The sequence below is a fragment of the Rhinoraja longicauda genome, chromosome 2, assembly GCF_053455715.1.
Source record: "Rhinoraja longicauda isolate Sanriku21f chromosome 2, sRhiLon1.1, whole genome shotgun sequence".
In the NCBI taxonomy this organism is placed as follows: domain Eukaryota; kingdom Metazoa; phylum Chordata; class Chondrichthyes; order Rajiformes; family Arhynchobatidae; genus Rhinoraja; species Rhinoraja longicauda.
The window spans coordinates 61,539,077-61,553,865 of record NC_135954.1 but is presented as its reverse complement, the minus strand read 5'-3'; the positions used below and the strand labels follow the sequence as shown (position 1 = coordinate 61,553,865).

General features: G+C 42.0%; 1 protein-coding gene across 10 annotated transcripts in view; it reads left to right on the top strand.

Moving 5' to 3' along the window:
• Positions 1–14,789, top strand: part of LOC144605008 (triple functional domain protein) — a 329,272-nt gene that overhangs the window by 201,634 nt on the left and 112,849 nt on the right. For all 10 annotated transcript variants that reach the window (XR_013548803.1, XR_013548805.1, XM_078420037.1 and 7 more), the window contains 6 exons: positions 1,777–1,891; positions 7,091–7,206; positions 10,107–10,229; positions 10,496–10,684; positions 10,775–10,890; positions 12,264–12,330. Coding sequence is in view for 8 of the 10 variants with exons in the window: in XM_078420037.1 (XP_078276163.1) it covers positions 1,777–1,891; positions 7,091–7,206; positions 10,107–10,229; positions 10,496–10,684; positions 10,775–10,890; positions 12,264–12,330 (726 nt within the window). In the remaining 2 variants the exon portion in view is untranslated. The remainder of the gene's footprint in view (positions 1–1,776; positions 1,892–7,090; positions 7,207–10,106; positions 10,230–10,495; positions 10,685–10,774; positions 10,891–12,263; positions 12,331–14,789) is intronic.

Below are 14,789 nucleotides of genomic sequence, written 5' to 3'. Positions count from 1 at the left end.
TGTACAGGGCCTCTGTGTTCCTGCACCAGTCCAGTTTACTATCCAGGTACACTCCACGGTATTTGTACTCCCTGGTAAACTGCATATCCACACCATTGATGGAGACAGGGCACAGGGGTGTTCCTCTCCTCCTAAAGTCCACCACCACCTCCTTAGTCTTGTCGGTGCTGAGCTGCAGGTGATTCAACCCACACCACTCAACAAAGTCGTTGACTACACCTCTGTATTCCCCTCACTGATGAAGCCCACAATTGCAGTCATCTGAAAACTTCTGCAGGTGGTAGGAGACGGAGTTCTATCTGAGGTCCGAGGTGTAGATGGTGAACAGGAATGGAGAGAGGACTGTCCTCTGTGGGGCCCCTGTTGCTCGCCACCATGTCCGAGACACAGCTCTGTAGCCTGACACATTGTGGTCGTCCAGTCAGGTAGTTGGTGATCCAGGACACCAATGGGGCATCCACCCGCATCTTCGGCAGTTTGCTCCCTCGCAGTGCAGGCCGGATGGTGTTAAAAGCACTGGAGAAGTAAAAAAACATGACTCTCACAATGCTTCCTGGCTTATCCAGTTGAGCATAGGAACGATGGAGCAGATGGATGATGGCGTCCTCATCCCCCATCTTTGTTTGGTAAGCGAACTGCATGGGGTCCAGGTAGGGTTTAACCAGGGGTCGCAGGTGAGTGAGCACCAGCCTCTTCAAGAACTTCATGATGTGTGAAGGCAGCGCCACCTGTCTGCAGTCATTGGAGGGGCTGGGGCACGTCCTCTGGTACAGGAATCAGGCAGGATGTCTTTCACATCACAGGAACCCGCTTCAGGCTCAGGTTGAAGATATGCTGGAGTACTCCGCACAACTGGCTGGCACACGCCTTGAGTACCATGGGGCTGACACCATCGGGACCCGTGGCTTTGGACAAAGAAATGTATTTATTTTTACTGATTCAGACTAATGAGTTACAGAACATTTCTTGATTGTAACTGAATAGAAACAATGTTTATGCACAAATTTCCCTGGTCTTTTCAGTTATGAGGTGCATGCACAATTCACAAGTTCAATCATCACATTTGGAATTTTTTGAGAGCAATGGCAGCAAAGCTATTGTTTTCAATCATTATTCTACAGAACTGATTGATGATCTCAGAACTGGGAAATACAGAAAACGATTCACTTGGAGGGAGAGGGAGGGATGGGTAGAACAAAGAGAATATCTTTGATAGGATAAGATATGGTTGCCATGGTGATAAACGTTTGATGAAGCTATCTAATGGTAGGCTAATGAGGGAAATTACAATGAAAGCAAACAGAGGACTTGTAAAAGCAGTGAAATGTGGGTCAGAAGTTTTGGAAATGCTCAGCAAATCAGACTGGAGGCTGTGTTGGCTCAGTCATTGAGATAATTCAAAATAGAAGTGAATTGATTTCTGAATACTAAGGAAATCTAGGGATATGAGGATAATCCAGGAAAATCACCTTTGGGTATATAATCAGCCATAATCTTGATGAATGATGGAGCAGGCACAAAGGGCCAAATGGTCCGCACATATTTCTTGCATTCCACTGCTTATCCAACTGAATATACTGCAACCTGTGAGGACTCGTCTTAAAGCTAACATGTCATCCCAACCCCAAGGATGAGTCAGTTCTTGCAAGGGATTTATAATCAAATGCAATCTTTAGGCATCAGTAAAATGTTTGTGTTAATGTAGATCTGAGGTGAGCTGATGGCAAATGCATCATTTAATTTCTCTGACTAATATTGGTTGACTTTTAATTATAGGCCTGCACTTTAGCTCGGAGGAATGCCGATGTTTTCCTGAAATATCTCCACAGAAACAGTGTTAACATGCCAGGAATGATGAGTCATGTCAAAGCACCTGAGCAACAAGTGAAAAGTGAGATTTTATCATTATTGTCTCAGGATTGGGGGTTTATTGGAGAATCGTAGAAGCTTATATGTAAAGGAAACGTTCACCTATGCCTTTGTGTTGGTTCATAGACAGTGTTGTCATAATTAATCCCACATCCCTTCATTTTGTTTTGAAATGTCTCCTCATCTTCTCATTAGAATGTTATGAGCAACACAGTGGAACAGTGCAGGATTTGTATGTTCTCTTCTTCACTGCACGAGTTTCCATAGAGACACTAGGAATTGTAGATGCAGGAATTTTGAGCAAAACACAAAGTGCTGAAGTAACTCAGCAGGTCAGGCATCACCTGTGGAGGGAAATGGACAGACAAGGATCCTGTCCATTTAGACAATAGACAATAGGTGCAGGAGTAGGCCATTCGGCCCTTCGAGTCAGCACCACCATTCAATGTGATCATGACTGATCATTCTCAATTAGTACCCCGTTCCTGCCTTCTCCCCATACCCCCTGACTCCGCTATCCTTAAGAGCTCTATCTAGCTCTCTCTTGAATGCATTCAGAGAATTGGCCCCCACTGCCTTCTGCGGCAGAGAATTCTACAGATTTACAACTCTCTGAGTGAAAACGTTTTTCCTCATCTCCGTTCTAAATGGCCTACCCCTTATTCTAAACTGTGGCCCCTGGTTCTGGAATCCCCCAACATTGGGAACATGTTTCCTGCCTCTAACATGTCCAACCCCTTAATAATCTTATATGTTTCGATAAGATCCCCTCTCATCCTTCTAAATTGCACTGTATACAAGCCTAGTTGCTCCAGTCTTTCAACATACGACAGTCCCTCCATTCCGGGAATTAACCTAGTAAACCTACGCTGCACGCCCTCAACAGCAAGAATTTCCTTCCTCAAATTTGGAGTCCAAAACTCCACACAGTACCCCAGATGTGGTCTCACTAGGGCCCTGTACAACTGCAGAAGGACCTCTTTGCTCCTATACTCAACTCCTCTTGATATGAAGGCCAACATTCCATTGGCTTTCTTCACTGCCTGCTGTACCTGCATGTTTCCTTTTAGTGACTGATGCACTAGGACACCCAGATCTCGTTGTATGTCCCCTTTTCCTAATTTGATACCATTCAAATAATAATCTGCCTTCCTATTCTTACCACCAAAGTGGATAAACTCACACTTATCCACATTAAACTGCATCTGCCATGCATCCGCCCACTCACACAACCTGTCCAAGTCACCCTGCAACCTCATAGCATCTTCCTCACAGTTCACACTACCACCCAGCTTTGTATCATCTGCAAATCTGCTGATGATACTTTTAATCCCTTCATCCAAGTCATTAATGTATATTGTAAATAGCTGCGGTCCCAGCACCGAGCCTTGCGTACCCCACTAGTCACTGCCTGCCATTCTGAAAGGGACCCATTTATCCCCACTCTTTGCTTTCTGCCTGTCAACCAATTTTCTATCCATGTCAGTACCCTACCTCCAATACCATGTGCTCTAATTTTGCCCACTAATCTATGTGGGACCTTGTCGAAGGCTTTCTGAAAGTCGAGGTACACCACATCAACCTGTCGCTCTCCCCTGTCAATTTTCCTAGTTACATCCTCTAAAAATTCCAGAAGATTAGTCAAGCATGATTTCCCCTTCGTAAATCCATGCTGACTCGGAACGATCCTGTTACTGCTATCCAAATGCTCCGCAATTTCGTCTTTTATAATTGACTCCAGCATCTTCCCCACCACTGATGTCAGACTAACTGGTCTATAATTTCCCGTTTTCTCTCTCCCTCCTTTCTTAAAAAGTGGGATAACATTAGTTACCCTCCAATCCACAGGAACTGATCCTGAATCTATAGAACATTGGAAAATGATCACCAATGCGTCCACAATTTCTAGAGCCACCTCCTTAAGTCCCCTGGGATGCAGACCATCAGGCCCTGGGGATTTATCAGCCTTCAGTCCCATCAGTCTACCAAACGCCATTTCCTGCCTAATGTAGATTTCCTTCAGTTCTTCCGTCACCCTAGGATCTCTGGCCACTAGAACATGTGGGAGATTGTTTGTATCTTCCTTAGTGAAGACAATCCAAAGTACCAGTTCAACTCGTCTGCCATTTCCTTGTTCCCCATAATAAATTCCCCTGCTTCTGTCTTCAAGGGACCCACATTTGCCTTGACTATTTTTTTCCTCTTCACAAAAACTTTTACTATCCTCCTTTATATTATTGGCTAGTTTACCCTCGTACCTCATCTTTTCTCCCCGTATTGCATTTTTAGTTATCTTCTGTTGCTCTTTAAAAGAGTCCCAATCCTCTGGCTTCCCACTCTTCTTTGCTATGTTGTACATCTTTTATTTTATTTTTATGCTGTCCTTGACTTCCCTTGTCAGCCACGGGTGCCTCTTACTCCCCTTAGAATCTTTCCTCCTCTTTGGGATAAATTGATCCTGCAACTTCTGCATTATTCCCAGGAATATCTGCCATTGCTGTTCCACCGTCTTCCCTGCTAGGGCCTCCTTCCAGTCAATTCTGGCCAGCCCCTGCCTCATGCCTCTGTAATTCCCTTTGCTATACTGTAATACTGACACTTCCGATTTTCCCTTCGCCCTCTCAATTTGTAGAGTAAAACATCATATTTAGGATCCTGACCTGAAATATCACCTACCCATTCCCTCCACAGGTTCTGACTGACCAGCTGAGTTACTCCAGCACTTTGTGAGTTTCCAAAGGATGCTCTTCCCTCCTTCCTCATCACAAGGATATATTTGTTAATTGGCCATTGTGAATTCGTTTTTCAGTGTAGGTAGTGGAAAACACATCAATGGGGGTATTGTTGGGCACATGAATAATAGTACAGGGAAATAAGGAGAGTAGGATTGCGAATAATGGGATTACTCTGCAGATAGCCACTGGTTCCAGTGGCCCAAATGACCTCCAGCTGTTCTGTAAAAATGGAGTATTTGTGGACAGCTATTTGCCAAAGGGAATAGTTTATCTTCATCAACTCCATTAAAACTTCACATAATCTTGAAAATCTCAGTCACTTGTTCTCTGTTCAAGAACACAGTGATATTATTTCCACCACTCTTCATAACTGAAGCCTTTTGGTCTTCCAGTAAACCAGCTCTGTATCCTTTCCAAGGTCTTTCTGATGCATGCTGCCTTAAATTGTCCTCAGCATTCAAGTAGTGGCCTAACCAATTATTTAAAGCTCAAAGGAGAAAATGCTAGAAATATTCAGCAGATCAGGCAATATCAGTGGAAGAGACAGTTAATGTTTCAAGTTTGCAACTTTTCATTCAGGCAGCATTATAAAAGGGTTGAGTATGACCTCTTTGCTTTTAAATTTTATTTATAAATCCAAGTGACCAATGAGCATTTTTATCCTTTTAACTTGCTATGCCATCTATCAGTTTTTATCTGTATGTGTGTCATAATATCCCTTCTTGTTCATTCTTTTCAGAATTGTGCAAGATATTGCACATTGTCTCTGTGTGTTACTCTTTCTGATTTGCATCACTTCACATTGCATTGAACTCCATCTCCCATGCTTCAGGGTCAAGGTTTCAAGCTGATGACTTTTCACTAGTGGGGGGTCCTCTAAAGGCTGCTAATCTTGCACATTTCGTATTCTGCCTAGTCATTCATCCGTCACCTCGTATATGTTTTATGGCTACCTATCTGAATGTACATTCGAGGAAACTTCCTATGATTCCAGCCACGTCAAGCTCTGAAATCTGAAGCTTGAGTGACTTGTGGCTGCACTTGTGGAAAAATGTTTTTTCATATTGACCAGTTGCATATGCTATGAATCCCCAGTGACATGGATTCTAAACAACTCACTTTGGCAGTAAGCATCTCCTACAATCAGTCTGAAGAAGTGTCTTGACCTGAAAAGTCACCTATCCACGTTCTCTAGGGATGCTGCCTGACCCGCTGAGTTACTCCATCACTTTGTGTCCTATTGTGTGTTAACCAGCATCTGCAGTTCTTTGTTTCTACTTTCAGCATCGGTAGTGATTGGGCTCAGGCAGTCGAGAACATAGCCCAGACCACACCAGCAATATTTAACAGGAGTTCAATCTAGGAATTTTGTCACTTGTCAGAGCCTGAGACATTTTCACAAGTTGCAAATGCCTCTAATATTAACAATGACAGAAAATATTTAAAAAGATTATAAAGTAAAAGATTATAACTTTCTGAATGATGATATTAATACTAAATACAAGCCGATGAAAACATTAAACAGGAGTAAAATAGAATTTCCCCATTCATAGGATCTTGATCTAATTGGCATAGGGTCAAAAAGGTGGATTTCCCAGTGGAATCCCTGAAAGATTGACTTCTGTCTTTGCCTCAAGTGATTGAAGAGAGTGACACATGACATTTATCAGACAGTACGTTCTGAGCTTAAGTTCGTTCACTAAGTCCAAGGCTTATTACGTGGAAATGGTTGAACACTGGCAATTTACTTTCGACTTACAAGCCATAGCCAATGTGATGCAGCCCCTTATTCTGTTATGCGGAGATCTGACATTTTGTATACTATGATTTGTTATCTTTACTTAAACACAACTTTAGAGTTCCCTCTGTGCTGTCAACATTTTTATCCTGCTTTATTTTCTGTATTCTTCCCAATTTTTTTATTTTTAATCTTGGTGTAGCTTCTCTTTATTTGATTTTCTTCTTAAACATTGATTTTGTTTTAGAGGAATTTTTCCTGGGTGTTCCAAATCATGTATTTTTCTCTTAGTCTCAACAGTGATAGGTAATTTGTATCTGTCCCATGTCTCTTTGCAATGTCTTACCATGCATAGTTCTCGTCTGCAAAACTTTCCACCATTGCTGCATTCTGACTGGTTTTCTCCTCTGTGTATCTTTCTCCCTACTCCAAGCTGTCTGGCTCAGAGCAATGAAAATACATCTGTAAATCTTTCCTCCCTGGTTGTTCCTTTAGCAATCTCCTTGAAACTATCTCTTTGATGGTCTTAATGTTTTTGATTATGCCTTTATGAATTGCTTGGGATGTTTTTCTATGCCAGTTATGTCATGTATAATTACAACTGGTTATACTTCTCCAGAAAATAGCCTCACTGTTAACCGTGGCCTCTGCCTACTAGTTAGCTCCTGTAGTTTTGCTTTCTCATTTGTTCTCTTTTATGTTGGCATATACACATCTGAATTTTAATGGCATATTTTGCATGCTGCAGACATTCTTAACGAGCTATTGCAAAGGGAGAATCGAGTGTTGCATTTTTGGACCATGAGGAAGAAGAGGTTGGACCAGTGCCAGCAATATGTGGTCTTTGAGAGGAGTGCTAAACAGGTACCTTATGTATTTTGGAGGTTTGTGACTATGGAGAGAATTATTATATTATCATTAATTTTTACTGTTAGACAACTGAAAAACAAAGAAAAGAAATGCAATTAGATTCAAAGCATTCAAACCTGACTTGGCCCTGAATGGGTTCTAGTAATTCACCTAGTATCTCCAATTGATTTAAGAATTTTAACATTTACTGCTTTTCCCTTTTATTTGAAATTCCTTCAATGTATTTTAGATGTTTGGATAAAAGGGAAAGAAGTAATGTACTCACTTACAATTCATTCTTGGGTAATTGTTGAAAAAATTGCTTTAAAATAACAGCTCAATAAAAGGATTCTCCATGCAGGTTATAATATTTGCTTTTGAAAATGTCAGAGCATTTTCTTTTATACACAGGAGATGTCCCATCCATAAAATATTTTCCTGAAAATCAAATCTGGAGTGGTTGATGTTCAGCTAAAATTGTGCAGCATGGATGGGATTTAGTTATGTTTTACAGCAACATTACATTTAGTTTGTTGCAGTTGTATAAGACGTTGGTGAGACCGCATTGAGAATATTGTGTTCAGTTCTGGGCACCATGTTATAGGAAAGATATTGTCAAGCTTGAAAGGGTTCAGAAAAGATTTACGAGGATGTTTCCAGGACTAGAAGGTGTGAGCTATAGGGAGAGGTTGAGTAGGCTGGGTCTCTATTCCATGGAGCACAGGAGGATGAGGGGGGAGATCTTGTAGAGGTGTACAAAATCATGAGAGGAATAGATCGGGTAGATGCACAGAGTCTCTTGCCCAGAGGAGGGGAATCGAGGACCAGAGGGTATGGGTTCAAGGTGTAGGGGAAAAGATTTAATAGGAATCCAAGGGGTAACTTTTTCACACAAAGGGTGGTGGGTATATGGAACAAGCTGCCAGAGGAGGAGGTTGAGGCTGGGACTATCTTATCGTTTAAGAGACAGTTAAGCAGGTACATGGATAGGACAGGTTTGGAGGGATATGGACCAAGCGCAGGCAAGTGGGGCTAGTGTAGCTGGGACATAGTTGGGCCGAAGAGCCTGTTTCCACACTGTATCACTCTATGACTCTAAATAGTCATATTTATGGGTAAGCAGGATTCACATGCAACTGTATGGAAATGTTATATATTCATAGGAAATGTAATTTTAAGTACAATCTTTCAGCATTTTTGATTATATAAATGATTAGTTGAAGTTGAGATGAACATCCACATCCACTGTAGCAATTCACTTGAACTCATTAAAACAATGAAAGATTCTGATGTGTAAAATACACAATCCAGATATACTGCTTTTTCCCTCACCTTTTTAAATATTAGTTTTCAACTGTTTGCCGTGTTCTTTATTTCACTGAAACATAACTCACCCCTCACTCACCTAACCCTGCTATACAAACTGGGCATTTCCCCATGGAATACTCAGGCAAGGGTAAAGGTGGCAGCATTTGGTTTTTGGTCAATGATTCGTGGTGCACTGATGTGACTGTCTTTGCTCAATTCTGATCTCCTGACCTGCAAATACCTGTTCATAAAGTGCTTTGAAAGACTCGCAATGGTCCACATCTGTGCCAAGTCCTCTAGTCAATCTAGCCTCCTTGCAATAGATTTGTGGAGGTTGCCATTTTTCTTGCACTACGTTCAGCTCTGGAACACTTTAACAATAACAACACTTGCCTCCAGATACAGCTCAGCCATCAAAGCCAAATACTGAATAAGCTCATCCGTAAATATCTGGACCTTGGCCTTGGGGCATCCATCGGCAACTGGCTGCTGGACTTCCTGACAGGCAGACCTCAGTTGGTTAGAATTAGTCATAACATATCCTCCAGTTTCAGCCTCAACACTGGTGCTCCTCAGGGTTATAAACTCAGTTCCTTGCCTAAACCCCATATGCACCCTTGACTGAGTGGACAAGTACAATGTCAATTCAATCTTAAATTTGCCGATGATCCCATTATTGTTGGCTGGATCAACAATGGGATCATCGGCAAAATTAAAGATTGAATTGAATTGTACTTGGCCACTCAGTCAAGGGTGTAGATGAGTCAGGATATAGGAAAGAGATCAGTAGCCTTGTGTCATAGCGTCAGGTCACCAATTTGGGCCTTAACGTCAGCGAGACAAAGGAGCTGGAGGTTGTTAACTTAAGGACGTGAGGGGGTGAGTACAGAGTGCACAACCCAATACTCGTCAACAGAGCTGCTGTGAAGATGATCAATCTCCAAGTACCTCGGCATCCATATCAGCAGCAACCTAAACTGTCCCTTCATCAGCAATCAAGGAGATGCAGCAGCGTATTTACTTCCTTAGGCATCTTGACAGGATTTGGCATGTCCATGGGAATTCTTTCAAAACTCTGGAAATTTACTCCAAAATGTATTATGAAGGTATGCAACTCAGTCAGTTTGGCCACTGCTCTGCTTTTGCCCGCCTGAACCAGCTGAGATTGGTGAATACAGGCCACTCATCACAGACTTGTTGCTTGTTTCCAGCCAGTCCATCTGGAGGAAGACTGGAGGGCTGCCTTCATCAAGGAAAGGTGCCATCCTGGCCATTCCCTTTTCTCTCTTCTACCATCTGGGAGAAGATACATGAGCTTGAAAGCTCAGACGTCCATGCTTAAGACCAGCCTCACTCCCACTGCTATCAAAGTTCTGAACTAATCGCCCTACTTTCTGGAGGAGCTGCTTTGCATTCATACTCTTAACCACACCTCATTCCGTCATTCCGGAATTGTACTTTAATTTTATTGCATTACAATCTTCAATTTTGCACCATTCTTCACCAGTGATCAAAAAATGAGTTTTGAACAAATTAGAATTAAATATTTTATCTTCATTCTCATTTATTGCGATGTAAATCTATATTGTGGTACAATTATGTTTTAGGCTCTGGAGTGGATTCATGATACTGGGGAGTTCTACCTGTCCACGCACACATCCACAGGCTCCAGCATCCCACACACTCAGGAGCTTTTAAAAGATCATGAAGAGTTCCAAATTACTGCAAAGGTAAGCGGGCTCTCTGAGTTTGATCGCATATGATTAATTTAGGACGTGTGTGTTGAGAAGCTTCATATTTTATTTTGCTTTGAATGTTTTCTATAGTGTGGTTTATTCTAGATGAAAATAAAAGTTTTACTCAAATGATAACATTGTTCAGTTTTTTTTTGCTGTTTTAAACAAGGTAGCTTTATTGTTCACCCTTGACCTCTCATGGATGTTCACAAAAAGAAAATGTAATTGCATTTTAAATTTGCTCCTGTTTTTGTTAACAGCAAACCAAAGATCGTGTGAAACTGTTGATACAACTGGCTGATGGATTTTGTGATAAGGGGCACTCCCATGCAGTGGAAATCAAAAATTGGGTTACAGCAGTAGATAAGAGATACCGGGATTTCTCCCTCCGTATGGGGAAGTATCGTGTAGCATTAGAAAAAGCACTGGGTATCTTGGACTCCAAAGCAGTGAGTAAATGCTGCCAATATGTATATTTGTTTTCACTTTATTTCTCATACATGTTTATTGAGATTTTTCTTCTCAACCATCCAATGCAGAGCAAAGACTTGCAATTGGACATCATCCCCGCAAGTGCTCCTGGTTCAGAGGTGAAACTTCGTGATGCTGCCCATGAGCTTAATGAGGAAAGACGTAAATCAGCTCGCAGGAAAGAGTATGTTCTGATATCTTTCAAGTTATCTTTGAGTTTACCAATTTGATGCAGTGAAATGAAATTATGGAATTGATATACATGGGTATGTCACAATTTGAATCCCATCAAAGCAAAATATATATTAGTAATTCTTTACCAAGAAAAATGTTCTATCTCGTGGATATGGAGTGCATGACAATTTAGTGCCCAAACTATGGAAGGAATTTCACGTTATGTATCATTAGAGAAATATTAGGCTGTATTGTTCTGTAGCCAGAGCATTGGAAGGTGACAGCTCGCCTTCAGCTATTTATACCAAAGGAATCATTAAACTTCTACACATCTGCAAACACAAGAATCTGAAATTAACCCGATGGTCAAATACCTGTGCAATTGGCTGGACTCGTTATCAAGTCCAGCAGGGTAGCAATGGCTTGCTGAAGAGGGCATCCAAATGTATTTTCTGCCCTGTTCTCAACATCATGTAAAAAGATCTGGCAAAGTTCAATAGTCCCATAAATGTGAATGGGGTTGCTGACCTTGTGACAAAAGATAGTATAAGAAAATAACTGCAGATGCTGGTACAAATCGAAGGTATTTATTCACAAAATGCTGGAGTAACTCAGCAGGTCAGGCAGCATCTCAGGAGAGAAGGAATGGGTGACGTTTTGGGCCGAGACCCTTCTTCAGTCTGAAGAAGGGTCTCGACCCGAAACGTCACCCATTCCTTCTCTCCTGAGATGCTGCCTGACCTGCTGAGTTACTCCAGCATTTTGTGACAAAAGATGATCGCAGTTAAATGCTTTACTTGCTTTATCCTACTTTATTGAACGATTTTTAGTTACTTGATCGGGGTTTAATATCATATATATATACAGCCGGAAACAGGCCTTTTCGGCCCTCCAAGTCCGCGCCGCCCAGTGATCCTCGTACATTAACACTATCCTACACCCACTAGGGACAATTTTTATCTGTTTTCATTGTATTTTTTACATTTTAATATTTTACTTTCTAAAACTCTATTTAAAGTTTTTAAATGACTTTACCACAGACATTTTAAAAATGTTACGTCTTGTCTTTCTTTGACACCCATTGATCTGTTGAAGCTGTAATAGTTTTCTGGCGGCAGTCACTTGGGATATGCTGCTTGTTGTGTGCGAGTGGCCAGTCCATTTGGTGCTCTGCCTTCGGGCAGGCGGGGACTGTTGGGAGACAGTCAGGCACAAGCTGAATGCAGGTTGATTCAGCCCCATGAAAACTTGAGTTTTCAAAGACCAGATTTGATTTCTTTACGTAAGGATGGGTCATTGGGAATTGATTAGTTTACTTTTAAAGTATTCAAAAATAGTAACAATTATGAATTCTGACAACACAATTTCTTCAATTATCCCCAGATTCATTATGGCTGAATTGATACAAACTGAAAAAGCTTATGTCCGGGATCTGCGAGAGTGTTTGGAGGTATGTTTCTTGGAACCAGGAAAATGCTAGAAACACCCAGCAGGTCAGGCAGAAAAAGATAAACAGTCAACATTTCAGATTTTAAAACTATCACTAGAACTGGTAAAGTGAGAAAACAAGTTGAAGTTGCAGAGACGATGTGGGAGGGATGGTTGGGTGAGGCAAGGATTGCTGAGGTGACCTCACTGTTTGTGGAACAATCTAGTTGAAAGTTAATAAGGGCAGTTTGAGAGAAAACAAAAGAAGTGATATAAGAAAATAACTGCAGATGCTGGTACAAATCGAAGGTATTTATTCACAAAATGCTGGAGTAACTCAGCAGGTCAGGCAGCATCTCGGGAGAGAAGGAATGGGTGACGTTTCAGGTCGAGACCCTTCTTCAGACTGAAGAAGGGTCTCGACCCGAAACGTCACCCATTCCTTCTCTCCCGAGATGCTGCCTGACCTGCTGAGTTACTCCAGCATTTTGTGAAAAGAAGTGATATGTTACAGATGTGAATAACTGGTCAGAGATGAAGTGGAAAACTTAATCCAAAAGGAGAAGTGTAGAACAGGAACTGTAGATGCTGATTTACACAAAAGGACACAAAATGTTAGTAACTCAGCGAGTCAGGCAATATCTCTGGGGAACATGGATGGGTGATGTTTTGGTTTGGGGTCCTTCTTCAGACTGATTTGGGGGGCTTGGAAGAAAGTTGGGAGAGAGGAGAGGCAGGACAAAGCATGGCACACAGACCTAGGGTTTTCTTTGGATCGGCAGATGGTTGGAACAAAGGCAAATGATTAAAGCAGATGTAAGATGGACTGAAGAATTGCAAATTGTGATGCCAGAGGAAGGAATGGAGGAGAAGGGAAAGGGGAGAAATGGGTGTGAGTTCAGGTGGGACACAGGAGAGGGAGGTGGAGAAGGGGTGGGGGGGTGTGGTGTGTGTGGGGGATAAAGGGGAGGGAGAGCGGTTGTTGGAGGTTACCTACTATTGGAGAATTCAGTGTTCAAAAGGAGAATGCTGGAATACCCAGCAGATTGAGCACTGTCTCTGGAAAGAGCGAAACTTAGTTAATATTACAGAAGGATACATATACAGCAGAACCAACAATTTCCAATACAAGCAGATAAAGCAAGTTATATGACGTTATTGCATTTGATATTAAGTTCTGAAGACTGCAAAGTGCCAAGACAGAAATTATGCCCTCACTGCTCCTCCAGTTTACATTGGGCCTCATTAGGATGGTGCAAGAGCTCACAGTGGCAATGAGATGAAGAACAAAGGGAACATGGACTCTGTTTCTATGCAGAATCAGAGATTTACCTGCACTTGTTCCAGACTAGTGTTCTGCATTCAGTGCTCATAATGTGGTCTCTTCTGCATTGGAGAAACCAAATGCTGATTGGGTGACTGTTTTGCTGCAACCCTGTGATTCCTGTTGCTTGCCACTTCAACGCCTTATCTTACTCTTACTCTGATCTATTAACCTACGTCCTCATACACTATCACAGTGAGGCCAATGCTGGCTCAAGGAGCAGCACCTTATTTTTAATCTAGGCACGTTGAAGCCTTCTGGTCTCAATTACAGATTCTACAACTTCAAGTTACTTGATCTCTCAGGGTGTATCGGTCATCAAATATTAGCATAACTTGTTTCTTTTTCTTCCTTCCCTCTTTGGAAGTGGAGGATATGTCCATGCTAACTTGCCAGGCTCGACCTCCTACACTGCGTTTCGCAACTGTTGCATGCTTTTGTCTATGTAGTTTTGTCGATGTTCTCGCTTGCTAACCGCTCCCATTCACTCTGGACTGGAAAACCTTCTTTACAGCTTATCAGCGAGACCAAGTGTAGACTAGGCAATCATTTTGCCGAACATGCACTCTCTCCAGCTGGATTTCCTGGTTGCTAAACATTTTCCATTCCCATCCCGACCTCTCTCCCCTTGGCCTCCTCGTTAGTGAGGCCACATGTTTTATTAAAGGAACAGCACCTCATATTCTACTTGGTTAGTTTATAACCTAATGGTATGAATATTGAATTCCCCAATCTTAAATAAAGATTCTTTATTTCGTGTTTCCCTGCGTCACCACGATGCGCTCCCATTTCTCCCACTATCCCGTCCCAATCACCAAACTCTTTTCCCCACTCTCATGTGTCTCATTTCCTTTTTATTTCTCTTCTTTCCCCTCCCTCCTGTCTCCTTCTCTCTCTGGCTTTAGATTTCACACCTCTTCACTCCTTATTTGACAACATTTTGTTTTTTCATCACTAGCTTTTGTCATTCAATCCACGTAACTATCAATCAACCCCCTCTCACCTGTACCACCTATCCCTTCCCAAGCTTTGTCCCACACCATGAGCTCATTTCCAGCTTTGTCCCCCCTGAATACAAACTGTCTGTCCAGCCCCTCCTCAGATACTGCCTGACCCACTGAGTTCCTCAAGCACTTTGTGTTCCACACTTTATTCCT